Below are 27,226 nucleotides of genomic sequence, written 5' to 3'. Positions count from 1 at the left end.
CAGGGACTCTTGTGAATATGAAGAATTGCCTTTGACACAAAACGCTTCTTCATATTTGCCTTGTTTTATCATATCTCTATTTCTTTACCCACTGGATGGAGCTCAGCTTTTAGTGGCCAGGTAGAAACGCTCTCCCGGCTCCATCCAGTGAGTAGAGAAATCCAGATATGATTTTTTTTTTTTTTAAAAGGCAAATTACCAGATTACAATGTTATAAAAAAAAGGGAGAATTTCTTTACCCAGCCAGTTTACCTGTTGAGTTTATTTGAACACGCACCATTCCCTGCAATTACTTTATCCGATTGGATTTCCTAACCAACATATTGTTGCTGAAATTTAAGGCTTAGCCGAAACGGCTCTCTCCATGCTATAACCATTCCAATGCACAAAGGCAGTCCCTAAACATTTGCAAGAACTGTAAACTCTGCTTTTTCAAGACAAAAGGGAAGGGAGAAACACTGCATATTACAACAGCGATTATTTAAAAGGTATCTCTAAGCCCTTGTGAAGGTTTTTATTTCCATCTCCTGTTCGCCCTCAACCCAAACCGCACAAAGAAGACAAAGCTAGAAATCTCACTCACCTTTCAAGAAGAAGAAAAGCAGTGCCATCAGCATGCCAGCCCGCCTCGCCATGGCGTTCTGGATTTGCCACTCAGCCACAAACCCTTCTGGAAACAGAGTCAGTGGGTGGCATTTTTACCCGCCGGGGATTTTAAAAAGGGAAGGAAGGAAGGCTGAACTCGGAGGGAGGCACTCATTAGAAAGCATCAGGCACTCATTAGACAAGCATCAGCACTGGGGAAACCAGGGTTTGCCCGCTCCTTCTTCTCTCTTTCTCTGTAACGACAGCCCTGCCCCTTTGCTCACAGCCCCCAGCGAGGGACGGGCACTGGTTATCCACATGGCTGCATGGGCAGAGAAGGAGAGGCTTATACCTGTACGGTTGAAGCTGGGTTGCTTCGACAGCCATGCAGGGCAGGATTAAAGCCTATACTCAGAATCTCCATTCCAAAGTTCTCTCTCTCTCTCTCTCTTCTCCTCTCCAGCACCTCCCTCCCCTCCCCCCAAAATAGGTCTGATGAAATGAAAACAGCATAACGGCATTGTGGTTGCCCAGCTGGCTTGCCTTCAAATAAGATTTTTTTTGGAGCAGAGGTGGCTGGCAAAGCCTGTTAATGAATTAGCTTGGACCCTTGATGATGAGGATGAGTTATGGCTGGGATTTGGAGCTTGGGCCTGCTTGTCAAGCCCAGGAGACAAACAGCCCCCATGGGAGCAGTTCCCATAAGTTTCTTTGTGGAAATGATTCATGGCTGGGGGGAGTTGTGTGGGGGCGGTGTGCGGGGAAAACAGAGAAGCCGATCCCCAATTTTCTCTTGGTGAGATTGGACAACCATTGTGTACACTGAGAGCTTGCGCACCAAAGACGAATTCCTTGTGTGTCCAATCACACTTGGCCAATAAAGAATTCTATTCTATTCTATTCTACATTCCACCTATTCCATTCCATTCTATATTCTATTCTATTCTATTCTGCATTCTATTCCATTCTGCATTCTGCTCTATTCTATTCTATTCTATTCTTCTCTACTTCTTATTCTATTCTATATTCTATTCTATCCCATATTCTATTCTATTCTATTCTATTCTATTCTATTCTATTCTATATTCTTCCTATTCCATTCCATTCCATTCTCTATTCTATTCTATTCTATTCTACATTCCACCTATTCCATTCTATTCTATATTCTATTCTATTCTATTCTGCATTCTATTCCATTCTGCATTCTGCTCTGCTCTATTCTATTCTATTCTTCTCTACTTCTTATTCTATTCTATATTCTATTCTATCCCATATTCTATTCTATTCTATTCTATTCTATTCTATTCTATATTCTTCCTATTCCATTCCATTCCATTCTCTATTCTATTCTATTCTACATTCCACCTATTCCATTCTATTCTATATTCTATTCTATTCTGCATTCTATTCCATTCTGCGTTCTGCTCTGCTTTATTCTATTCTATTCTTCTCTACTTCTTATTCTATTCTATATTCTATTCTATTCCATATTCTATTCTATTCTATTCTATATTCTTCCTATTCCATTCCATTCTATATTCTATTCTATTCTATTCTGCATTCTATTCCATTCTGCGTTCTGCTCTGCTCTATTCTATTCTATTCTTCTCTACTTCTTATTCTATTCTATTCTATTCTATTCTATTCTATATTCTATTCTATTCCATATTCTATTCTATATTCTATTCTATTCTGTTTGTCTGAAATGGTACAGGCTTCTTTGCCTGAGCAGGGGGTTGGACTAGAAGACCTCCAAGGTCCCTTCCAACTCTGTTATTCTCTTAATTGCAATTCCCCCCCATCCCCCACCCACCCCAGAATGTTTGGGAATAGGCGAGTCTATAGGCGAGTTCTCTCTACATCTTTCTGTCTCCGGCTGATGTCAGCTTTGAATGGTATCCAGCCACCGTGTTCTTTGGAGTCCTGGTTTTCCTTTACCGGATACTCTTGTAAACAGAATTGCTTTCTTCAGTGAATTTCCCCTCCACCCACCCACACATCACCAAAATCAATGAAACACAGTTTTGTGATTTTGACCACAGTAATAGGTGTGCCCTATTTATTGTCCTGTTCAATGAATTGATCAAACACATAGAAAAAGAAAAAAAGGACTTCATTTACCTTTACATGTCAGTGAAAGAAATTGGTGTGTGCCCTTTGTCGTTCCTTGTTCCATTTATTTTATTTTATTTTATTTTGAAGCGTGGGTCCTTCTAGCTCGGCAAAATTGTAGCATGATCTTTGGCCTTTTAAAAAAAAGTGACTCTCCAGCTTTCTTAGTTACCACTCTTAAAAGCCCGATCAATCTCTCTTGTGTTTCTGACAATTAAACACAAATTCAGCAATTAAGGAGGAGGCTGACGGACTAATAGTTGTGGGTATAGGGGAAAATGCTAATGCTCCTTTGTGCTTTGGGGGATGGACCGAAAAGAGTTGTGTTGATTTTGGAGAATGAGAGTTGAGATTTGCGGAATGCTGCTTTACTTCTTCTTTTTAAATATATTTTATTATTTGCAAATAAGTATATCGGACAGAGTATGACCTTCCTGGCGTTTCATCCGCCAGAGAAACCAAAGTGCAAGACAATTAACATATATATACTACTTACACAGTGCTAATCTTACACACTTATTTTTGAATGCTGCTTTACTTCTAACCTCATCATTTTTTTAAAGCAAATGAGTACTTTTGCCTCACTGTTTCACCCTGGCAGGGAAAATCTTCCACCGCCGCCCATATTTTTCAAAAGCAGCATGTCTCCCATTATTGTAGCTATTGATTTTCCTTTCCTTGCTTTGCAGATGTTGATAATTGATTTACCTGCAGGAAAGTTCATGATCTCACGGTGCTTTTTATGCATTTAATTTTTGAGAACCTCATATCCCATGGCTTTGGATCCTACAAATCAGAGCACAGCAGCTAGACAGGCCCTGAGCTAAAAGGGAATGTGAAGTTTGTGAGTTGATTCTGTTGTGGTCTGCTGGCAGCAGAGTCAGACAGTGAGGAGGTTGGGGAGGAACATGGGCCAGTTCTGGAGTCTGGGGGAGGCACGGACGAGGGCTCTGCGTCTCGGAAACAGAGAGGGGGCCAGGGCCATCTGGGAGTTATGTGCTGCTTCCGGAGCCTCCAGAGTCAGACATCAGCGAGACAGAGGAACAGAGGGAGCCTGTTCCCAGTGCGCGCACGCACAGACCTGCCAGAAGGCAAAACCAGTTAAGGCAAAAGGGACGACTTGAGAGTAAGGCTTGGAGGTGATTGGCCCCTCCCGTAAGACATAAAAGAGGAACAAACAGACATGCACCTTTGCAGGAAGCAATTTTGTTCGTTCTGGTCGGTTCAAACTCTGAAGCTCCGTTTTGACTCTGTGCTCCGTGTGGCCTTGCAAAGCTAATTGGCAATTAGGTCTCTGGCAGCGTTTCAAGGGAGATAAAGGTGGTTCCTTATCAGCCTTACCCTGAAAGACTGTGGAAGACTTCTGTCGGACTCTTCACAAACTCTTTGTGAATCATTACGGGCTGTGAATGAACATAATTCACAGCCGTTGAAATAAAAAGAGGGATTTGGGGACTAAGCGTATGATTTTTACTGCCTCAGGAAGCCTCGGTCAGAACAGATACGCTAAGCCATAAGATATCTTGCTTGTGCCTTAGAACTTACCTATTGTGGTTTAAAAGTCATGGTGTTTAGACGATGAATGAGATAGCAGTTTTGTCAAATCACGAGTAAAAAAAATGCTCGTGGTTTTAGCACAATATGCAAGCCAAGCCTGAACATTGAGACTGATTTGCAGATGGTGCTCAACTTACAACTATAGTGGTGGATCAGAACTTCAGTCACTAAGCTAAGCTTTGCTAGTCAGAAGTCAGCTGGGAAGGTTGCAAATGGTGATCCCATGACCTTGGGACATAGCATACATGTTGTTTTCCAAGCATGCATATTTTGATCACGCGAACTCAGGGGACACTGTGTTGGTTGTAAGTACGAGGATCAGTCATGTCACTTTTTTGTTAAACGGTCACTAAACAAGTGGTCTTAAGTCAAGGATTTCCTGGGTACTCACTGAGCGCACATGCTGTATTGGAAAGTGTTTCTTTGTGGCGGTGATATATCGGCCAACAAAATAAATATTAGAAATGTATGTTGAGATAGTGCAGATTTCCAGGCTTTCCTTATTCTGGAGCAACTAAAATTGCACCCTTTAGTTGCTTTTAAATTTACCAGTCTACAGCCTCATTGATCAGCATATATATATATATGTATACTATATTCGTTGTTTCATTACCCTATAATCCCTTGCGGAGTGGAGTCGTAACAACTGGATAGAGCTGAATGTTTACTGGCTGGATGCCCTTCCTGTCGCCAATGTGGAGTTTTATTCAGCAGATAAATTCTCATCATGCCCAGAGAGAGAAATATATCTGCCTCTACTTAGGATCGAACCCACCTCCTCCTGATTGTGAGGCAAGAGCTTCACCTCTAGACACACCGTACCACTCCCCAATCTTGAATATATGGTACTACTTAAACCTTGAGGAAGGAGGAAGTATATATCCGCGGCACGATGCACTTAGCAGTGTTTAAAACAGAAAAGGGAAATAATAAATGTAATGGAAGGACAGGAAGCAACAGGACCATAACAAAACCTCTCCCACACAAAGTACTTAAATAAAATACTCTTTTAATACACAATCCTTGGGCATTTAATGCCATGCCATTACATGTTACCTCCTTCCGTGGCTACAGCTGACCCCCCAACGAAAGCTGTTAATGTTGTTTCAGATATTTTGGAAGTAGATCCATCCTCCAAAGTCATGTTACAACCCCATCCACCACCCCCCCACCCCGGGCTTCATTTTCCTGCATGAATGCTTTAGCCAAAACTCTCCGGTCATAACTCTGAACATGCATAGAATAAAAGTGTGTGGACACTCCCATAACCCTCAATTGTGGTTTACTGTCACTAGGATGAGCTACTTTGGGTTCGATCTCCCCGACCTTCAGCTGTGTGATATCTGCAGACGACAAAGCCCAGGCTGCCGATCATCTCTTTTAGGGAAATACCTCCTAAGGCCTTTTCATATCGTCTTAAGTCTAAAGAATGCAGCCTTATAACCACCTGAAATCTCGAATAGATGGCTTCCCATGGTTTTTTTCCTAGCCTCTCAATTTTAACTTAAAACCATCTTCAGAAAAGGACTCCTTTCAAAAACAGAGAAAGGAGTGGGATTGCCAAAACGTCCCTTGGCTTGCCTGCAAACTTTTATTGGGAGCAGCAGTGAAAGAGGAATATATATATATATATATATATATATATATATATATATATATATATATATATATATATATATATATATATATATATATATATATATATATATATATTTAGGTGGTCACTTCAGGTCTATGATGTCCAACGGTTCTTGATTCTGCAAGAGAACGATTTTGCCTTGGGGAATTCTGGAAGGAATAGAGGTTAGGAAGTTGACACACACACCCCTTTAGATGTCTGGATCAGATGGTCAGGATCATACCGGTACTTCGTAAGGAAAAACCATCTTGTCTGAAAACAATCCTTCTCCTTGCTTTCCCCCCTTTTTAAAGTTGTCCATGAAACTAAATGAAAACCAAGGTGGTTGTGTTCTTTGAACAACCTACGCTTTGGCCAGCCCGTCACAATTCCCTAGCAGAACCCTGCAGAACCAGCTGAGGAAGCGTGCTTTAATAAATAAATAAAAAATGAACAGTGGTACAATTTTTCTCCCCCCCCCCCACGGCCCGGAAAAGCCAAACCAAAAGAGTTTAATTTTAAGAGGGTTCCAGCTAAAAGGGAATATAAACGTCCTTTCGACCCAGCCTTGCGTAGGAGGTCTTCTCGGTAACCATGTTTTTGCACGGAATATTCGTTTTTGACTGGGAAGGAACAGTAAAAAGAAGAAGAAGAAGAACCAAGATCTGAATAAAGAATCTTGAAATTGAAATTGTGGAAAACTCGGAAGGTCCCATCCTGTGAACAAGCAGTCTTTGGTGTCAGATTCAGCTCAGCTTACGGGCTCACGGCAGGCAGGTGGTTTTGGAAAAGGGGCTGCATGAATAACCCCGTGGTCCCCAGCACGCATACAAAGACAAATATCCAGAGGAACAGCCTGTCCACCACCATGGCCACGTACTTCCAGTCCTCAATGACCTGGGAAAACAAACCAATTAAGTATCTTTAATAAACCGTCCATGGCGACCTCATCTCTCCCTCCCAACCCAGGTTGTTGTTGTTGTTGTTTTCCAATAGTCTTTTCAGTGGCTTCCTGTTTGCAATTCAAGGATCTTTCTCTCCCTCTCTTCTCTCTCTCTCTCTCTCTCTCTTTCTCTCTCTCTCTTTCTCTCTCTTTCTCTCCTCTCTTTCCCTCTCTTTCTCTCTCTTCCTCTCCTCTCTCTCCTTCTCACTCGCTCTCTTTCCCCCTCTCTTTCTCTCTCTCTCTTTCTCTCTCTCTCACTCTCTCTTCCTTCTCTCTCTTTTTCTCTCTCTCTTTCACTCTCTCTCATCTCTCTTTCCTCACTTTCTCTCTCTTTCTCTCCTCTCTCTCCTTCTCACACACTCTCTTTCCCCCTCTCTTTCTCTCTCTCTCTCTTTCACTCTCTCTCTCACTCTCTCTCTCACTCTCTCTCTTCCTTCTCCCTCTTTTTCTCTCTCTCTTTCTCTCTCTTTCTCTCCTCTCTTTCCCTCTCTCTCTTTCTCTCTCTTCCTCTCCTCTCTCTCCTCACTCGCTCTCTTTCTCCCTCTCTTTCTCTCTCTCTCTTTCTCTCTCTCTCTCTCACTCTCTCTCTTCCTTCTCTCTCTTTTTCTCTCTTTCTTTCACTCTCTCTCGTCTCTCTTTCCTCACTTTCTCTCTCTTTCTCTCCTCTCTCTCCTTCTCAGACACTCTCTTTCCCCCTCTCTTTCTCTCTCTCTCTCACTCTCTCTTTCACTCTCTCTCTCACTCTCTCTCTTCCTTCTCTCTCTTTTTCTCTCTCTCTTTCACTCTCTCTCTTCTCTCTTTCCTCACTTTCTCTCTCTTTCTCTCCTCTCTCTCCTTCTCACTCACTCTCTTTCTTTCCCTCTCTCTCTCTTTCTCTTTCTCTTTCACTCTCTCTTCCGCTCTCTCTCTCTCTTTCACCTTCTCTCTCTTTTTCTCTCATACAGTATTTCTCTCTCACACACACACGCACAAACGGAAGCTGAAAGCTAAAAATTGGGTAGAAACAAATGCATCAAATACACACACTCAGGGTGGGGGCTTGTGGAGGGAGAGAGAATAGAAAAAAGAAAAACCCACCGTAATACCCACAACCCCTCAAAAAAAAATAATAATACCGGGAATGTATGAGCTTGGTAATTGCAGAAGTTTGTATTTCAGTTAAAAAAAAAAAAAAAAAGATCCTTGGCATTTTCGTCCTGCAGAAACATTTGTCAACATTTTACAGACAGACGCTGTGTTTTTTTAAAAAAATAAGTTGACAAGATAATAATGCAGCTATTATCACTAGCAAGTAGGAAGCTGCGGTTTTCAAGCCTTTTATTCTCCTCAAGCAAGCTGAACTAATTGGGTTTCTTCCCCCAATGAGTGTTAATTAGGCATAACTTAAAAAAACTAAGGAGAAATTTCCTGACAGTGAGAGCAATTAAGAAAATGTCAAGTGCTCCATCACTGGAGGCTTTTAAGAAGAGACTGGACAGCCAAATTTGTCCAGAATGAGACAGGGTCTCCTGCTTGAGCAGAGGGTTGGACTAGAAGACCTCCAAGGTCCCTTCCAACCCTGTTATTCTATGTTCCAAGAATAAGCCACCTCTGCCTCCCAAGAGGGCATGTTTGACAAGAATTCAGAAGAGCTGAGAGTTGATTTACTACAACATTTTGTCAGAGATGCCCCTTGCAGTCATCCCTATGGTAGCAGATCCATCCAACAAGCAACCCAATACTCATCCCTCAAGACTAGCGAGCGTGTCCTTATTTCTCTTCTGCGCGAGAGAACAAATGTCTCAAGCTCCAGGGAGAAAGGACATTCTAGGAGGAATTCCCGAGGGGATGGAGTGCTCTGTGTCACTTACGCTCTCATTGTTGTCCTCGCTCCTCATGTGGTCCGCTATGAAGCTGACGCCCTCAATGGCTTCTTGAACCTCAGGAGAAAACTTCACGGAGGAGGATCGTAGCCTCAGGTCTTGATGGCTGCTGACATGATCAGGGTTGTCTGTTAGTTTCACGTTGTATCTTTGGCCTGCTGCCGAATTCACAAAGTAAGTACAATCTTTGTAGGTGCTGGAGAGATCAGAAGGCAAAGACTCCGCTTTGTTCTTCTTGCGGTTGGCCAACCGTTGGCTGGCCGACTGGTTGTGTGGTCTCCTCATGAAGAGGAAGCTCGGCAGCCTCTGAAGAAACACCACCTTGACCCATGGAGGCATCGCATGAGTGCTGGGAGACCTGTGGTGGACATTCAGCACACAGACGCTGGTCACAATCGAGAAGGTCACCAACACCATGGTGAACATCAGATACTTCCCAATCAGTGGGACGTCCAGAGAAGTTGGAGGGACGATTTTGGAGATCAGGAGCAGGAAAACAGTCAAAGCCAGCAGGACAGAGATGCACAAGGTAATCTTCTCTCCACAATCCGACGGCAGGTAGAACACCAAGATGGCCAAGGATGTGATCAAGACGCACGGTATGATGAGGTTGATGGTGTAAAACAGAGGCTTCCTCTTGATGATGAAGTCGTACGTCACATCCACGTAGTTTGGATCTAAAGGGTTTTCCGTCCTTCGTCCCGGCAGGGCCACAATGTCCCACTCCCCGCTGGGTGTGAAGTCATCCATACTGGCCGAGCCGGTTTTCAAAATCATATCGATTTCAGAGTGGTCGTAAGTCCAGGAGCGGAACTTGAGGGTGCAATTCTGTTGGTCGAAGGGAAAATGCTTGACTTCGATCTTGCAGGCACTTTTGTAAATGGCCGGCGGCATCCACAACATGCTCCCGTTGTGCTGAACAATCGCGTTGGTGTAGACGGAGACTTCGTAGGTGCCGTCCGCACTAACGAAACCCAAAAGCAAAAGCATAAAAAAAGGGGGGGGAAATACGATTTTTAGTTATTTATTTAACAAAAAGATGTGCTGCCACAACAATCCATATTGACTCGATGCCACAGGGTACATCAAGGCTCTCCAACTTTGGCAACTTTAAGACTTGTGGACTTCAACTCCCAGAATTCCCCAAGCTAGTCATCCTCAGCCAGGCTGGGGAATTCTGGGAGTTGAAATCCGCAAGTCTTAAAAGTTGCCAAATTTGGAGAGCCCTAGACTATATCATAGGGACACGGTGGCTCAGTGGCTAAGACGCTGAGCTTGTCGATTGGAAAGGTCGGCAGTTCGGCCGTTCGAATCCCGAGCGCCACTTAACAGAATAAGCTCTCCTTTCTTGTCCCAGCTTCTGCCAACCTAGCACTTCGAAAGCACGTAAAAAATGCAAGTAGAAAAATAGGAACCACCTTTGGTGGGAAGGGAACAGCGTTCCGTGCACCTTCGGCATGAGTCATGCCGGCCACATGACCACGGAGACATCTTCAGACAGCGCTGGCTCTTTGGCTTTGAAATGGAGATGAGCACCGCCCTCTAGAGTCGGGAACAACTAGCACCTATGTGCGAGGGGAACCTTTACCTTTACTTTAGCCTGTATCATGGATGTTAATACACGTTTACAGCTGGTGTCAACCTTTTGATGCTATGGATGCCCTCCCGAGGGGAACATCCACTTATAATTAAGTAAGCAAAACAATTTAGAGCTGAAAACTTTCTCCCAGACCAACAATTCTGCAATCAACGAAGTATATTCCATTAGGAAGCCAAAAAAAACACCCCCACCTAGTTTAGTCCTAAAAATGACTGTCTTGAGCGTTGATTGCAAACAGCATCCTTTTTCAATGTTAATCTCTCATAGCATCAAACAGGAGAGATGCCCTAGACACAATCTTATCGTATAAGACTTACTTATTGTACAGCACAATGTCCGGGAGCCACACTTTCTTAGCCGGAATCCTGAGTTTGTTGATGCCTTCGTATTCTGAGGGTTCCCAGGCCAAGCGATAATCGGTCCATTCCTTTAAAAGCAGCACATAACAACGTTTTCAGTGACTGCCCCTTGCTTTGCACAAAATTCAGAAAGGGTCTGGTTGCACCTTCCAATAAGTTCACGGAAGACATCAGCTTTCGGGAGACGCAGCCCCCTTTCCATCCAATGCTGCATGCGGCATGACTGATGTGGGATTTAAGGACAGGGTTAAATGTCTGGCCCTCCTGTCGTTAAATTCCATATCACTCAAGGCGTTTCATGGATGGATTGAGTCACGGCGCTTGGTGGAAGCTGAAGCCTTCCATTAAATTGTCATGTTTAAAAAGTCCTATCACAGGCGTTCTTTCTAGATTATCGCAGCTTTTGCTAACCATTTGGAGCTGAGGTTTTTTTTTTTTTGTGGGTTGGGTGCTGGTTTGTTTTAATCATACCTACAGTATAAAACATAAAGTTATATTTGGCAAAAGCTGACTCTTGATTTTAAAAAAATGAATTAGAATTAGGGAGTCAAACGATTCTCCAGGGCACCTGAGGATAGAACAAGAAGCAATGGGTGGAAACTACTCAAGGAAAGAAGCAACTTAGAACTAAAGAGAAATTTCCTGACAGTTAGAACAATTAATTAGTGAAACAACTTGTCTCCAGAAGTTGTGAACGCTCCAACACTGGAAGTCTTTAAGAAGATGTTGGATAGCCATTTGTCTGAAATGGTGTAGGGTTTCCTGCCTAGACAGGGGGTTGGACTAGAAGACCTCCAAGGTCCCTTCCAACTCTGTTATTCTATTCTAGATACAGGGTCGCAGAACTTCCCTGCTCTCATCTAGTATTCGCATGTGGGATTGTCCACTACCAAAGAAAAGGGGGAAAAGGTCCTCCATCATTTCCAGCTTGGAGGGTCTGATTGTGGCATTTGTTGAAACTCTTGGGAGTGAAATTTCAGATCTAGGGATTCGTCAAAGAGATGAATTTGTAGCCAGAAGGTATTCTTGTGGCCCGCCAGCAGCCAGCAAAGCTGGTCGCAGACTCAGACAGTGAGGAGGTCAGGGAGGAACATGGGCCAGTCCTGGAGTCTGGGGGAGGCTCTGATGAGGGCTCTGTGTCGGAGGCAGAGCGGGCGCCAGAGCCATCTGACAGTTATCAGCTGCCTTTGAATTCGGAGATCAGTGGGGCAGAAGAACACCTGGAGCCTGTTCCCAGTGTGTGCATGCGCAGAGCTGCCAGGAGAAGGGAACAGCTAAGGAACAAGGGTCGACTCGGGAGTAAAGGCACAGGTGGATGGTGAATGGCCCCTCCCATAGGCAATAAAAGAGGAGCAAAAAGGGAGGGGAGTTTGCAGGAGACAATTAATTCATTTCATGAGGGTGAAGATCTGTTCCTGACTTCCTGCCAAGGAATTGCTGCTACAGCGTGGCGTTTGGAAGATATCGGCCTGGCAGCTCTCCAAGCCTGATAAAGGTCTGTAGTTGTGAAATCTCTTGAAAAACTGTTGGCCGGGACTTTGCTGGAGAGGAATTCCCTTTAACCTAATTAAAAGAGGTTTTATCGGGACAAGGAGGAGTCAGCTTCATGATCTTGGGAAGCCCAGGTCAGAACAGGTATACAGTTCAGAGTTCTGAACAATATTGGAGATACACATAGACATTTACCTGGTTTAGCCAAACATTGGTGGTCATGATTTGTTCCCGTTCATTCTGAAGGAAAAAAAGAGACAGAGATCACACTATCATCCTGGGTTCTGAAGACCGAAGCTCACCAGACATGTATGCATGTATGTGCATAACACACAAAAGCTTTGAAAGCTGTTTTACAGATATATTTAAATATGCGGAACTAAAAATTGCAAGGAGTATCCTCTGGAATTTAAAAGCAGTACAGCAAATTGACAAACAAAGGAAAGTGGGGACTTAGCAACCATTTTATTGACCTGTCCGTCCTTTTGTTTAAAGGTAAAGCTTCCCCTCGCGCACATGTGCTAGTCATTCCCGAATCTAGGGGGCGCTGCTCATCTCCCTTTCAAAGCCGAAGAGCCAGCGCTGTCCGAGGACGTCTCCGTGGTCATGTGGCCGGCATGACTCAACGCCGAAGGCGCACGGAATGCTGTTCCCTTCCCACCAAAGATGGCCCCTATTTTTCTACTTGCATTTTTTACATGCTTTCGAACTGCTAGGTTGGCAGAAGCTGGGACAAGTCACGGGAGCTCCCTCCGTTACACGGCGCTAGGGATTCGAACAGCCGATCTTTCTGATCCACAAGCTCAACATCCTAGCTGCTGAGCCACCGCGTCCCCATCAACTTCAATTACTTGAAATGGATGCTTTTGTTTGTTTTATTATAGAAAAAATTGTGTACACACACACACACATGCACGCACACTGATCTATGACTGTAATAAACTCCTGCTACTATGACTTCACAGCGTGAAAGCAGAGAGGGTCCTCCACACCTACCACGTTGATAAGCTGGGACAGAATAACCTGCAATTGTATCACAACTAACTGCGAAGAGTTGAAGGCTGGGCGAATTAAGTTGTTGTAGCGTGAAGAGTTGAGGAGATGGTTCATTAACTTCTCTTCAGCGTCAGCCGTCTCACTTCCTGTAAAGTAGGAAAGAAGGAACTGGGTCACAGGAGGAAGGCAGAATCCTGCCCTTGATAAACCCACCAACCTGGGAAGAGATACCCACCCAGGAGAGTCCAACAGAAAGAGGAAACCAGCTGAGAACGTGACTATCTCCTGAAGTAGTAACTCATTCTTTGCTTCTCCTTAGAATTAGAAATGTGTTCCAGAACACCAGTAGGTGTGTTGTTTCCTTTCCAGGTTAGCATCAAAACTATGCAACTTAGTTACAGAATATCAGGGTTAGAAGGGACCTTGGAAGTCCTCTAGTCCAACCCCATGCGCAGGCAGGAGAGGGACCCTGTACCATTCTGGATGGCTGTCCAATCTCTCTCTCTTGTGCATGTTTTTTTCCAGTTTGGCCTTGATCTGTCGTGTGTCCACAGCCCATTCTGGCTTATATCCATGGCTAATGGCTCCATCCATCATATAGGCTCTACTAAGGGTTAGTTACGGCTGGCACCACTGTCGGTTTTCTCGCGTGCAGGTTTCGCACTCTGCAGGCATGCGCAGTGCGATTAAAATTGTTCCGCGCATGCGCAGAACTGAAAAGCAAGATGGCGCCGCCGAACGGTTCGGGGGCGTGGCAGGCCTGGGTCGGTGCTGGTTCCAGGAACCCAGCCCGCCAAACCACTAGCGGTTCGGCCGAACCAGTCCAAACTGGTAGGAACCCACCGCTGGGCTCTGCTCATTGGGATTGATAGACTTGAGGGCAAGCGATGGTTTCTGTCAAAAATGCACCTTAAAAGTCCTAGGAAAGTTTAGTTGGAAAGTTGATTTGGAAATCTCTTTGAAGACTTTTGTTACCCCTCTGTCCACTTAAAAGGGCTCCAAATTCATGAGCTCAGATCCTAAGCGGGCAATGGCCCATCCTATTCTAGCGTCTGGAGCAACTTTGCCCTTAGTTTTGTGGCTACGATCCACTAGATGTCAGCAGACGGTCTGCGCAAATCCATTTGTGAGGCTCGTATTTCTGTGTGCCAAAAGCCGATCCTTCTGTGTTTTCAAAAACTCATCCTCTTCCCATCAATTTCTGAGAATCATTGATCCTAACCGAATCAAATACTGGGCACACGATGCGTTAAACCGTCAGTTTCCCAACACTCTCAGCGTTTTTACGTGTTATTCCTCGAGGCCAGTTTTCTTGCAGTTAAAAAAAAGAGAGAGAGAAGGCAATAAAATTATCTTATCTTACTGCTTTTTTCCCCTCTTCTTGTTGCCGTGTCCAGTTCAGTTTTTCATCTTGTTTGTTAAATTATTTTACATTGGACCAAGAGTGCATGCTGTCTGTGAAAGCTCTGGAGAAACCAAGTGGTTGGTTTAAAAGAGAGGGGGGGAGAGGGAGAGAGAGAAAGTAGGAGAGAGGGAGGGAGAGAAAGAAGGAGAGAGGGAGAGAAAGAGGGAGGGAAAGGGGGGAGAGGAATGGAAGAAGAGGAATGCAAGGGGTTGGTTTAAAAAGAAAGAGGGAGAGAGAAGGAGAGAGGGAGGGAGAGAAAGAGGGAGGGAAGAAGAGGGAGAGGAACAGAAGGAAAGGAATGCAAGGGGCTGGTTTAAAAAGAAAGCGAGAGAGGGAGAGAGACAGAGAGGGAGAGAGAGAAAGAGAGAGGGAGGGGGAGAGGAATAGAAGGAGAGGAATTCAAGGGGCTGTTTTAAAAAAGAGAGAAGGAAGTTCCTGTATACTATTGGGTGACTGGAATGGAGTGATAGATACTAAGAGAGATAAGAAGATTTCCCGCCTAAATACCAAGATGCGAGCAAAGTTACCCAAATCTTTCTTTGACATTATGGATGATTTTGAATTGAGAGATATCTGGCGAGAAAGAAATGCAGAGGAATATGACTTCACTTTCTTCTCGGACAGGCATCAATCCCTTTCAAGGATCGATTTTATTCTAACCACTAATGATTTGCTTTCTAGGGTCAAGAAAACAAAGATTGCAGCTAGAGTCCTTTCGGACCATAACCCAGTTTGGATGGAGTTGGGAAGGGTAGTGCAGGCAAGAAGGTTTTGGAGACTGAATGAAAATTTATTTAGATATGAAAACTATATTAATGATTGTAAAAAATTACTATCTGAATATTTTGTTTTGAATATGAATAAGGGTACATCTATGGAATTTGTATGGGATGCAAGCAAAGCGTATATGAGAGGAGTTTTGATGAATATAAATAAACACATAGAAATAAGCAAGGGCTAAAACGAACAGAACTGGAAGAGGAAATTAAGAGAAAAGAGCTGGAGTTAACAAGGAAACCAGACGATACAAAGGTTAAGGAAGCTATTAACATATTAAAATCTCAATTTGACATGTTGATCTCTGACCAGGTAGCTACTAATTTATTATATGCAAAACACAATACTTTTTGTAATGCAAACAAACCTGGCAGATGGTTAGCTTATCAGATTAGGAAAAAAAGGAAAACTCGAAATATATCTAAACTGATTTACAGAGGGAAGGAGGTGTTCCAACAGGAAGAGATTCAAAAGGCTTTCTGGGAATTTTTTACAGAACTGTATAAAGGGGATAAAATTAATGGTTTAGACATAGACAAATATTTAGACAAGGAGAAAATACCTTCAGTTAGAGAAGAACACAGGCAAAAATTGAATCAACCAATAACCTCGGGGGAAATCCTGCAGGTAATTAAGCAATTAAAGCCAGGGAAAGCACCAGGTACAGATGGCTTGACAGCGGTTTACTACAAAAATTTACAGTTAGAAATGGTAGAACCTCTTAGAGAATTATTTAATATGATTCAAACGGAAGGTAAAGTCCCTCCATCTTGGAAGACAGCGTTTATATCTTTGATACCCAAAGAAGATCAAGATACTACTCAACCCAAAAATTATAGACCCATTTCATTACTGAATGTAGATTATAAAATTTTTACTAAAATATTAGCAAATAGGTTAATGTTGGTCATTCAACAATTGATACATACGGACCAAACAGGTTTTATACAAGGGAGACAGATGAAAAGTAATGTCAGATTAATTATTAATGCATTAGAATATTTGGGAAAGAACAACCAGATCCCTGCTGCGTTTATATTTTTGGATGCTGAGAAGGCCTTTGATCGAGTTAACTGGCAATTTCTGCTGAAGATATTGCAAAAAATGCAGATAGGAGATAATTTTTTACAGTCAATTAAAGCAATATACCAACAGCAAACAGCACAAATCATAGTCAATGGAAGTTTAACAGACTCTTTTCAAATTGGAAAAGGTACAAGACAGGGTTGTCCTTTGTCCCCATTATTGTTTATTATAACTTTGGAAGTATTGTTGAATAAAATACGGGGCTTGGATGGTTTAAAAGGGATCAAGATTAGGCAGCAAGAATATAGAGTCCGCGCTTTTGCGGATGATTTGGTCATAATATTGGAACAACCGCAGGAATCCAGTATGGTTTTAATGAATACGATTAATCAATATGGTCAAGTGTCTGGCTTTAAAATAAACTTAGGAAAAACCAAAATATTAGCTATAAATATGAATATTAAACAAAAGGAAGAATTAGGAGTGATGCTAGGATGTGAGGTAGTTAAAAAAGTCAAATATCTTGGAGTTAACATTTTAACTTCAAATGGGAAATTATATAAGCATAATTATGAACCACTTTGGCATAGCATACAGACAGAGATGAAAAAATGGGAGAAATTGCACTTATCTTTGCTGGGCAGGATAGCGGCAGTGAAAATGAACATTTTACCAAAATTTTTATTTCTTTTCCAAATGTTACCTATACTTAAAAAAGATGCGAACCTTTTAGAATGGCAGAAGGGTATCAACAAATTTGTGTGGGCAGGAAAGAAGCCGAGGGTAAAGATGAAAATAATGCAAGATGTACGCGAGAGAGGAGGATTGAAACTACCTAATTTAAAACTATATTATGATGCAGTGGCATTATCTGTAATTAGTGATTGGATTCATTTAACCAATGATAGAATATTGAACATTGAGGGACACGATCTGGTATTTGGTTGGCATGCTTACCTGTTATTCAACAAAAAATTGGATAAGAACTTTAAAAGTCATATTTTGAGAAATGCTTTATTGCGGGTTTGGAAGAAATACCAATATAAATTAAATGACAAGATACCCATGTGGGCAATTCCTAGACATGCAATTGAAAATATGAATACAGCACAAAAACAGGACAGATTTACTTACAGACAGCTTCTTACCTCGGAAAGGGGGGGTATTACAATTAAAATCTTTAGAGGTATTAAAAGAGGAGAAGGTAGTTCAAACATGGTTCCAGTATGGGCAATTACAGGCTAGGTGGAAAATAGATCAAAAAATTGGCTTTATTCAAGTTGAGGATAATCTGTTTAAACAAATAAGAGATCAAAGCTTAATGCATATAAAGAGGATATATAATGTATTAATACAGATGGATTCGGAAACAGAATTAGTTAAAGATTGTATGATAAAATGGGCTCAAAATATTGAGGAACCAATAATGTTGGATACATGGGAAAGAATTTGGGTAAGAAATGTGAAATTTACACAAGCTCAAAATCTGAGAGAAAATTTTTACAAGATGTTTTATAGATGGCATTTAGATCCTAAAAAGTTGGCTTCTATGTATCCGAATGTACAGCCTAAATGTTGGAGGTGTGGTTCTCTCGATGCTACATATTATCATATATGGTGGACCTGCCAAAAGGTTAAGGCATTTTGGATAAAAATATGGTGGGTCATGCAAAATGTTTTTAAAAAAAGGATAAAGTTTATTCCTCAGTTATTTTTACTAGGTATATGTACTGATTTTACAGTGGTAGAGACCAATTTGATTCTGCACCTGATAACTGCAGCAAGACTGTTGGTGGCGCAATATTGGAAGAAGGAAGACTTGCCTACAATCCAAGAATGGACATTGAAAGTAACAAACTTAGCTGAAATGGCTAAAATATCGGCATATCTCAAAGATCATTCAAATAAGAGATATAAACGAGACTGGAAAAAATGGATTGACTATATACAAAATAAATACGGGACTAAGAAATTCCAGTTAGCCTATGCTTAAGATCAGAAATGATTTAAACTGTTAAAAGTTAGTTCAGTAAGAAGAAGCTAAGTTCAATCTAGAATGTCATTAATTTCTTTATTTCTTTTTTCTCAATAGATTTTAGACTGTGTTAGTTAAAAATCCATACCGTGTACGGGTTCTGGGAAGTCGGGGGGGGGGAAGGAGGAGGGGGGATGGGGGGGTGGAGGGAGGGAGGGGTACACACAACAAAAAAAATTGTATTTCAATGTCTTAATGATTGACAAATGATGACATATTTGTGTTTGTTTTTTTTTAAAAGAAAAAAAAAATAAAAAAAAAGTTCTCTTAAAAAAGAGAGAAGGAGAGAGAGGGAGGGAGAGAGAAGGAGAGAGGGAGGGAGAGAAAGACGGAGGGAAGAAGGGTGAGAGGAATGGAAGGAGAGGAATTCAAGGGGCTGTTTTAAAAAAGAGAGGGAGAGAGAAGGAGAGAGGGAGGGAGAGAAAGAGGGAGGGAAGAAAGGGGAGAGGAATAGAAGGAGAGGAATTCAAGGGGCTGTTTTAAAAAAGAGAGAAGGAGAGAGGGAGGGAGAGAGAAGGAGAGAGGGAGGGAGAGAGGGAAGGAGAGAAAGAGGGAGGGAAGAAGGGGGAGAGGAATGGAAGGAGAGGAATCCAAGGGGCTGGTTTAAAAAGAAAGGGAAAGAGGGAGGGAGAGAGAAAGAGGGAGAGAGAGAAAGAGAGAGGGAGGGAGGGGGAGAGGAATAGAAGGAGAGGAATTCAAGGGGCTGTTTTAAAAAAGAGAGAAAGAGAGAGGGAGGGAGAGGGAAGGAGGGAGAGAAAGACGGAGGGAAGAAGGGTGAGAGGAATGGAATCCAAGAGGTTGTTTTAAAAAAGAGGGAAGGAGAGAGGGGAGCTGAAGGAGAGGAATCCAACTATGAGTGATTTAGTAAACCAGCCACCAAATGATAGGGGGGGGGGCAACTTATGCACCGTGACTCCAACAGCTGGTTTATTCTCTGCAGCAGTCCCCAACAGCCAACGGGCTTCTCTAATAATTCAAGGGGGGGAGAAAGTCACGCGTTAGAGAGAGAGAGAGAGAGAGAGAGAGAGAGAGAGAGAGAGAGAGCGCACTTGAAAGCGAGCTCCACTTTGGAAATAGGATTGATTTCCTTGCAGGGTAGCTGGCAAAGGAAGTTGCAGAGTCTTGCAATATCGCTCCAGCACTCCAAGGGAGCCCATTCTTCTCCCTCTCCTCCGGGGCTGGTTAATGCCAGGTGCCTGCAGACCCGTCAAGATGGATTGCATCACTCTCCCTCAAGCCGGGAAGCCACGGGGATGGGCTCGGAACACAAACCCCATCGTCCCCAGGGCAGCAAACGCCCCGTCGGCTGGAAGTGATGGGAGCTGTAGTTCCAAACATACCTGGAAGCCTCCCAGTGGGAGAAGGCCAGTTTATCTCAGTATCTAGAAGCTCACAAATACTTTTTGCGCCGATTCTGCATTCTGTCCACAAATCTATCTTGAAATTTCCGTCGACTTGCACAATTGGGGAGGGGGGGGGACCCGAAACATTCAGTTTAATTTTGGACATTTTGGATTCTTTCCAGTCCCCCGACTTTCTTTCCCCTTTCTAAGCAGCTTCTCTCCGAAACACTGTTTTGGAGACATCCTGCACACCCTTTGGAGTGTTTTTCAGCTACTCCTAATAAAAATATTGCCTACTGAACAGATTCTGGAATTTTGCCTTGAAGAACTGACATAGTAACTAGCGGCTGTCTGTCTTTTCTATTCCCACCCTGTCCCAGAAGCCTGGGTATCTTTTCAGTTTTTCTAACCCCAGTAAGTAAAAGAAAAAAAAAAGGTTGAAAATATGGTATAGGCATAGTTTTCTCCTCCTGTTATTGAGAATGCGAACCCTTCTGATGCCTGAAAATCCTCTGGAATATGTGACTTGCTCCTGACATCAAAGCAAATTCGACACTCTCGCATTTGCACTGTAGGCCTACAGCAAAAAAATGCAGCATTGGAAACGAGTAAGTTCGAAGAGAGAGAAAAAAGATCCCGGGAACCATCCATAGAGGTTTTTAAGAAGAAGTCGTTTATCTGAAATAGTTATAGGTTCTCCTGCTTGAGCGGGGGGCTGGACTAGAAGACCTCCAAGATCCCTTCCAGCTCTGTTCTGATGATTCTGAATCTCGCCTTAACATAACCAAAGAGAGAGAATGGGTGGGGGGAGGACTTCAAGCCCAAAGGTAGATTTTTGAAACCTGGCCTCTGACCTTGCTCCTTCCACCCATTCCTCTTGAAATCCTTCTCGTGGACCTCCCCCCCCCCCAAAAAAAAAAATGGCCAGGGTGTCAGAAACCTTGGGAAATGGGATTAACCACAGTAGTAAAAAAGCCCTTGTGAAAACCAGAGCAATAGACCTTAATGAAGCCCCCCCCTTCCCCTTCAGCCTACTTGGGATGGTTTTCAGATAACGGTTATGAAATCACATTCCCCGACTAATCAGGCTTTATTTCCCAGATACGCTGTCAATAACCAGCCTCCGGGATAGTATCAGAAGGAGGCATATATAGAGAAGGCAGAGCATTTATGCCTGGGTGGCTCTTCCCGTGCCCACCTGCCTTTTTTTTAAACCACTTTTTAAAGCATTGGTGGAAAGTCCAAAGGAAGGGCAAGCAGAATTCACACACACCCTCCCCAGTAAACCTCCAAGTGGACAAAAAAAAACACCCCAATTCTCTTCCAACATTAAGCGACCCGTCCTGAATATATTCTTTTGATCAAAAGAAATATCTGCACCCAAAAACCCATTTGGGATTTTTAAGGGTGGCCGCAGACCGATCTTGCTTGAAACCCCCAAAGATGTCACCGCAACACCCAACTTCCTTCAACTTTCTTGCTAAAACACTACACACCCCTCCCAATCCCTTTCTCCCCCCACCCACCCCCCAGGAATAATTTCCCTAGCAAGTTAGAGACTTTTTAAAAAAAAAACAAAAATGAGGATGAGGAAGGTATGCTTTTCGTGCTTAAAAAAAAATAAAATAAAGTCTGCTTCCCAGCTGCAAATAGAAGGAGAAAGGCTACTCACCGTTCATCGCAAAGGAAAGCACAGCCAAGACCAAAAAAGGCTTGGGGTTCCTCATGGCAGTGAAGAAAACCCCCCGCCCGACACCCCCCAGAGTTAAAACACTCTTGATTCCAAAACAACTGCAATTGCAGGGAGGAGGAGGAGGAGAAGGAGAAGAAGAAGAGAAGAGGAGTTGTGAGGGCAGGACAGGCATGAAGGAATCAAAGCGAAACAGAGCTTGGGAAGCAGCTTGGAGCTGCAAAGGGGTTGTGTGTAGGACCCAGCAGGCCTTCCAAGAAAGGGGCGGTGCTTCCTCTGGGGAGCCCCTCCCTCTTTGCAGCTGTTTTAAAGACGAGGCCGTGGGGAAGGAACACCAGTCTGGATCGATCCAGGATCGAGGGACACTCTCTTTATAAGGGGGCACCTGCCCCAGTGTGGCAACATTTCCCAGGGACTCACACAGGCATGTAAAGGGCTGTCTGGCTGCCCTAGAGCCACAATATAGATTTTGCAATACTGATAGAGCTGGTGGGGGTGGGGGTGGGTGCAATTCACATTTTGCAATTCCGACAGAGGAGGGAAGGATGATGGCAGGGCAGCTTGTCGGATGAGCAAAACCGGAGGGAGATCTTCCTCGGAAAAGCATCGGCTAAAATGTCAAGAGTTCTGCTGCTAATCTATCCTTTGCTGTTGTTGTTAGTTGCGAAGTCGTGTCCGACCCATCGGGACCCCATGGATAATGTTCCTCCAGGCCTTCCTGTCCTCTACCCTCCTCTGGTGTCCATTTAAACTCACTGCTTCGGTGACTCCATCCAGCCACCTCCTTCTCTGCCGTCCCCTTCTTCTTTTGCCCTCCATCGTTCCCAACATGAGGCTCTTCTCCAGGGAGTCCTTCTTCCTTCTCATTAGGTGGCCAAAGTCTTTGAATTTCCTCTTCAGGATCTGGCCTTCTAAAGAGCAGTCAGGGTTGATCTCCTCTAGGACTGACCATTTTAGTCAGTCTTTAACTAAATCAATTTATCTACCTATTTATCTACCTACATATTTTTCTAGGTTGTTGTTAGTTGCGAAGTCGTGTCCGACCTATCTCGACCCCATGGACCACGTTCCTCCAGATCTTCCTGTCCTCTACCATCCTCTGGAGTCCATTGAAGCGTCTCCTTCTCTGTCGTCCCCTTCTTCTTCTTTTGCTCTCAATCTCTCCCAGTATGAGGCTCTTCTCCAGTGAGTCCTTCCTTCTCATTAGATGGCCAAAGTATGTATCCAACATCTTCTTAAAAACTTCCAGTGTTGGAACATTCACAACATCTGGAGGCAAGCTGATTAATTGTTGTAACTGTCGAAATTTCTCCTCAGTTCTATCAATCCCATGGAACAGAAGTTGCCTTCAAAAGTTGTGGGAGCTTCACCACTGGAAGCTTTCAAAATGAGATTTGACTGCCATTTGTCAGAAATAGTGTAGTGAAATAGTGTAGGGTCTCCTGCTTGATTGTGTGTGTGTGTGTTGGATTAGATGACCTATAAGGTCCCTTCCAACTCTGTTAATCTGTTAACTTCTGTTAACTTCCAGTTTTCAACCACACTATAAAAAAGATGTTGAGACTCTAGAAAGAGTGCAGAGAAGATGATGAGGGGACTGGAGGCTCAAACATGTGAAGAACAGTTGCAGGAACTGGATATGTCTAATTTAATGAAAAAAAGGACTAGGAGAGACATGATAACAGTCTTCCAATATTTGAGGGGCTGCCACAGAGAGGAGGGGGTCAAGCTATTTTCCAAAGCACCGGAAGGCCAGACAAGGAATAATGGATGGAAAGTGACCAAGGAGAGATTCAACCTGGAAATAAGGAGGAGTTTTCTGACAGTGAGAGCAATCCAGCCATGGAACAGAAGTTGCCTTCGGAAGTTGCGGGAGCTTCATCACTGGAGGCTTTCAAGAAGAGACCTGGCTGCCATTTGTCAGAAATGATGTAGAGTCTCCTGCTTGGGCAGGGGGTTGGACTAGATGGACCTTCCAACTGTTAATCTAATCTAATCCAAAAATGGTTCCGGGCATCTCAGCCAAATTTAGCCGAGTGTTTCCTGCCCCGTCTCCTTTAAGATGAAGCTCCTTGCTGCAGATCCAGCCATGGCATCCTGCTTTCTTAGTCTGGATCTGGATCCCTCCTTGGACTTTTGCCTATAACTAGTTCAGCAGAAGATTCTTTTTTATTTTTTTGCTTAGAGCGCTCTGGATCTCGGCCCATTTCCAATGCTCTGGGTTTGGCACTGCAGTCAAATCCAGTGGGAGGGGGCGGGACACTTTCCGTGGTCTGAAGATCAAGGGCACAGCACCCTACAGGATCCCTCCCTTCCCATAAGTGCAGAGAGGGGATATGGGAAACAGCCTGAGGCAGTAAGAACTGTAGCCTTCCGCCAGGATCCGCAGCCCCAAGGTAACCCTATCTTATGGGATGGATGCATTAATGCAGTTTTCCTATAAAAATGTCTTTCATACACTGCCCGGCTCTGTATTTTCAGAATACACAATGCGTGAGAAACATAGGTAAAGGTTCCCCTCGCACATATGTGTTACTCGTTCCCGACTCTAGGGGGCGGTGCTCATCTCTGTTTCAAAGCCGAAGAGCCAGCGCTGTCCGAAGACGTCTCCGTGGTCATGTGGCTGGCATGACTCAACACCGAAGGCGCACAGAACGTTGTTCCCTTCCCACCAAAGGTGGTTCCTATTTTTCTACTTGCATTTTTGACGTGCTTTCGAACTGCTAGGTTGGCAGAAGCTGGGACAAGTCACAGGAGCTCCCTCCGTTACGCGGCGCTAGGGATTCGAACTGCTGAACTGACAACTTTTCTGATCGACAAGCTCAGCATCTTAGCCACTGAGTCGCCACGTCCCTTTTATGAGAAACATAAGGGGTGGGGGAGACTTTTAGCTACACAATTTGGGATGAACCCCCCTTTGAATGGTGTTGGGAGTAGGAATGGATTTCCAGGGAAAGAAATTGCAGACTACGGGAACCAGGAGCATCACTCAGGTGACCCTGAGGACACAGATAAGCCTGCACCTCCAAGTGCTTCAATGACCCTCTAAAAGTATGCAAATGACCAGCTATCTGCAAGGAGTATCAATCCTTCCCTTCCCCAGCCTCCAGTCAGAACTGAAGAAGCTTCTTCAATGAGAAGCGAAATATCTTCAAAAGAAAAAAAAATCCAATAAATTCCAGTTGCCTCCTGAAAAAAAGCACCTTAGGGACTACCTGATGTGACTGAGAATCTCTACAGATTATAACGGGGGGAAAAAGTTGTTTTCCACACACAACAACTGGGGTGCAACTTTTCATCCTCACAGTGCTACGGGAAATATCTTCTGACCCTCCGCTGGACAACTGACCAATTCAGAGAGCAGGACACATAAATACGCAGACTTTAGTGACCACAGCTGAGCTGGGGAGGGAGTGTGTGTTCCTGCTTCTGCATAAGAGCCAAGGTGGCACAGTGGTTAGAGTGCAGTACTGCAGGCCACTTCAGCTGACTGCTATCTGCAGTTCGGCGGTTCAAATCTCACCGGCTCAAGGTTGACTCAGCCTTCCATCCTTCCGAGGTGGGTAAAATGAGGACCCAGAGTGTTGTTGGGGGCGATATGCTGACTCTGTAAACCGCTTAGAGAGGGCTGAAAGCCCTATGAAGCGGTATATAAGTCTAACTGCTATTGCTATCCCAGCAGCTGAAACTGAAGTCAAGGTAAGGAAGCAGCCTCTGCCATTAGCTCTTTCTGTAACTTTGGAAAGATGTCAATTCCACAAAACTGGAAGCTCTTTTTTTTTTAGTTTAGTTTAGTTTACTTTATTGTTCATTGCACATCGTACAATGAAATTAAATGCCGTCTTCAGTGTACATTAGAGCTATAAAAATAAAAAGACAAACACGTATCTGTCAGCCTCTGCCTTGCTGCTGCTTCGGCTGCCATTGAAACAGGGAGGGGGGGGCATGGTATTTGGGAGGGGAATCATTATGAGCTGGAGGAATATTCTAGAAGCTGTCCTGACTATCTCATTGCGCATGTGGAGGAAGGGAGTTTCCCGCCAAGGTTAACTGTCCAGCATTCCACCCTGATGATGTTTTTTTGAAGTTATCTCCCACCTGACAGTTGGGTGAATTATAATTGGACTATGGACTGGGGTACCAAGGGGAGGGGATTGACCTATACATGATATTCATTGCTTTCGCGCCCAATTAACCAGATTCAGCTTTGCTTTGCTACTATTCGTTTGTAATTAGTAAAAGTACACTTAATTTCAAACAAATGGAGTTGAGTGGTTTCTTTCCTGATTATTAAATGAAGCAGCACCTGACAGTATCTTTCACATGCTATATATAATTGAAATTGAAAACCTGATATGGCATTCATATTGCACTATACCGTAGGATTCAATCTGGTTTCTGCCCTGGGATGGAAGCTGTTTTTCAGCCTATTTATCCTTGTTTTTATTGTCCTGTACCGGCTGCCAGATGGTAATAGTTAAAAAAAAAGGGGGGGTGGGTGTCCAGAATGAAATGGATCTTTTAAGAATGTTTTGAACTTTCTTAAGGCAGCGGGGGCTATAAAGCTCTTCCAAAGAGGGGAGAGGGCAACCCATGATCCTCTGGGCAATGACATTGACCCTCTGGAACGCTGTCCCATCTGCCACTGTGCAATTGGCAAACCAGACACGGGTGCAGTAAGTTAAAATACCCTCTATGGTGCAGCGGTAGAAGGTCACCAGAAGTTTTTTCATTCAGTTGTTGTTTCCTGAAAAGTCTCAGGTAGTATAATCTCTGCTGGGCCCTTTTGAAGCAGGGCTCCAATTTTACTGAGCAAACTATACAAACAACTATTTAGCTCAGATTCCTCGTTCATGATAGTTCGATCAAGCCGTCACGACAGGAGAAAGGGAACTTGGGCAACGGGACAGTTACTCTTAAAATCCAGCTCCTATAAATAGAAGGAGAAAGAGCAGTGACCACTAATGGCAGTGCCAGCACAATATAGCATTTCGGGAAGAAGCGTTGCGTGGGTCAGTTAGGCTTAATTGTCTCCTAAGAAGACTATTGATTAAAAGGGGGGAAGTGTTTGCCAAAAACATTGTGCACCTCCCTTTTATGCAACCTTGCTATTGATTAGATTTTTTAAAAACCAAAATAGCACAAGGTATTGCTCTTAAGCGGCCACCGTGCCTTTTAGAACCAAGGTAATTTTCCTCCCAGTTGTAAATAGATCCATCATGAGTAAGTGGCCACGGGGGGCAAAGTTACAGCCACAATCACATCTGTAAAGCAACGGCCTCTAAATCAGATGCATTCCAGATGGGGGAGGGGAGGAAATCACCTTTAGGAAATTTCTTCTTATTCCTAGGTTGCTTCACTCTTTGGTTAGTTTCCATCCGTTGTTTCTTGTTGTGCCTTTTGGTGCTTTGGAAAATAAGTTGACCCCCTCATTTTTGTAGAAGCCCCTCAAATTTCTTGAGAGAACAATTAATCAGTGGAACAACTTTTCTCCAGAAGTTGTGAATAGCAATAGCAATAGCAGTTCGACTTATATACCGCTTCATAGGGCTTCCAGCCCTCTCTAAGCGGTTTACAAAGTCAGCATATCGCCCCCACAGTCTGGGTCCTCATTTTACCCACCTCGGAAGGATGGAAGACTGAGTCAACCCTGAGCCGGTGAGATTAGAACCGCCGAACTGCAGATAACAGTCAGCTGAAGTGGCCTGCAGTACTGCACCCTAACCACTGCGCCACCTCGGCTCTTAACTGAACTTCAGTGTTGGTGAATGCTCCAACACTGGAGGTTTTAAAGAAGAGATTGGATAGCCATTTGTCTGAAGTGGTG

The 27,226-nt window shown here is 43.7% G+C and overlaps 2 protein-coding genes across 3 annotated transcripts in view; one reads left to right on the top strand and one right to left on the bottom strand.

Moving 5' to 3' along the window:
* Window positions 1-27,226, top strand: part of HYKK (hydroxylysine kinase) — a 94,671-nt gene that overhangs the window by 46,144 nt on the left and 21,301 nt on the right. The gene's annotated exons all lie outside the window — the stretch shown is intronic.
* LOC116519516 (neuronal acetylcholine receptor subunit beta-4-like) lies at window positions 6,629-13,261 on the bottom strand. Its single transcript, XM_032233413.1, has 5 exons — window positions 13,124-13,261; window positions 12,323-12,367; window positions 10,595-10,704; window positions 8,666-9,641; window positions 6,629-6,769 (listed from the first exon to the last, which is right to left on the bottom strand). The coding sequence occupies exons 1-5, from the start codon at window positions 13,235-13,237 to the stop codon at window positions 6,629-6,631; spliced, it is 1,386 nt and encodes a 461-aa protein (XP_032089304.1). The 5' UTR covers window positions 13,238-13,261.

Source organism: Thamnophis elegans, chromosome 16 (genome assembly GCF_009769535.1).
Source record: "Thamnophis elegans isolate rThaEle1 chromosome 16, rThaEle1.pri, whole genome shotgun sequence".
In the NCBI taxonomy this organism is placed as follows: domain Eukaryota; kingdom Metazoa; phylum Chordata; class Lepidosauria; order Squamata; family Colubridae; genus Thamnophis; species Thamnophis elegans.
The sequence above is the reverse complement of the archived record's forward strand: the minus strand, read 5'-3'. Positions and strand labels throughout refer to the sequence as shown.

Bases quoted from the DNA above. Each gene is read 5' to 3' on its own strand.
- LOC116519516 (XM_032233413.1), bottom strand. From the start codon at position 13,237: ATGAACCATCTCCTCAACTCTTCACGCTACAACAACTTAATTCGCCCA. The intron at 10,705-12,322 runs GTAAATGTCTAT...CTGCTTTTAAAG, and splicing joins CCAATGTTTGGCTAAACCAG to GAATGGACCGATTATCGCTT. The intron at 6,770-8,665 runs GTAAGTGACACA...TTGTTTTCCCAG, and splicing joins GCGAGGACAACAATGAGAGC to GTCATTGAGGACTGGAAGTA.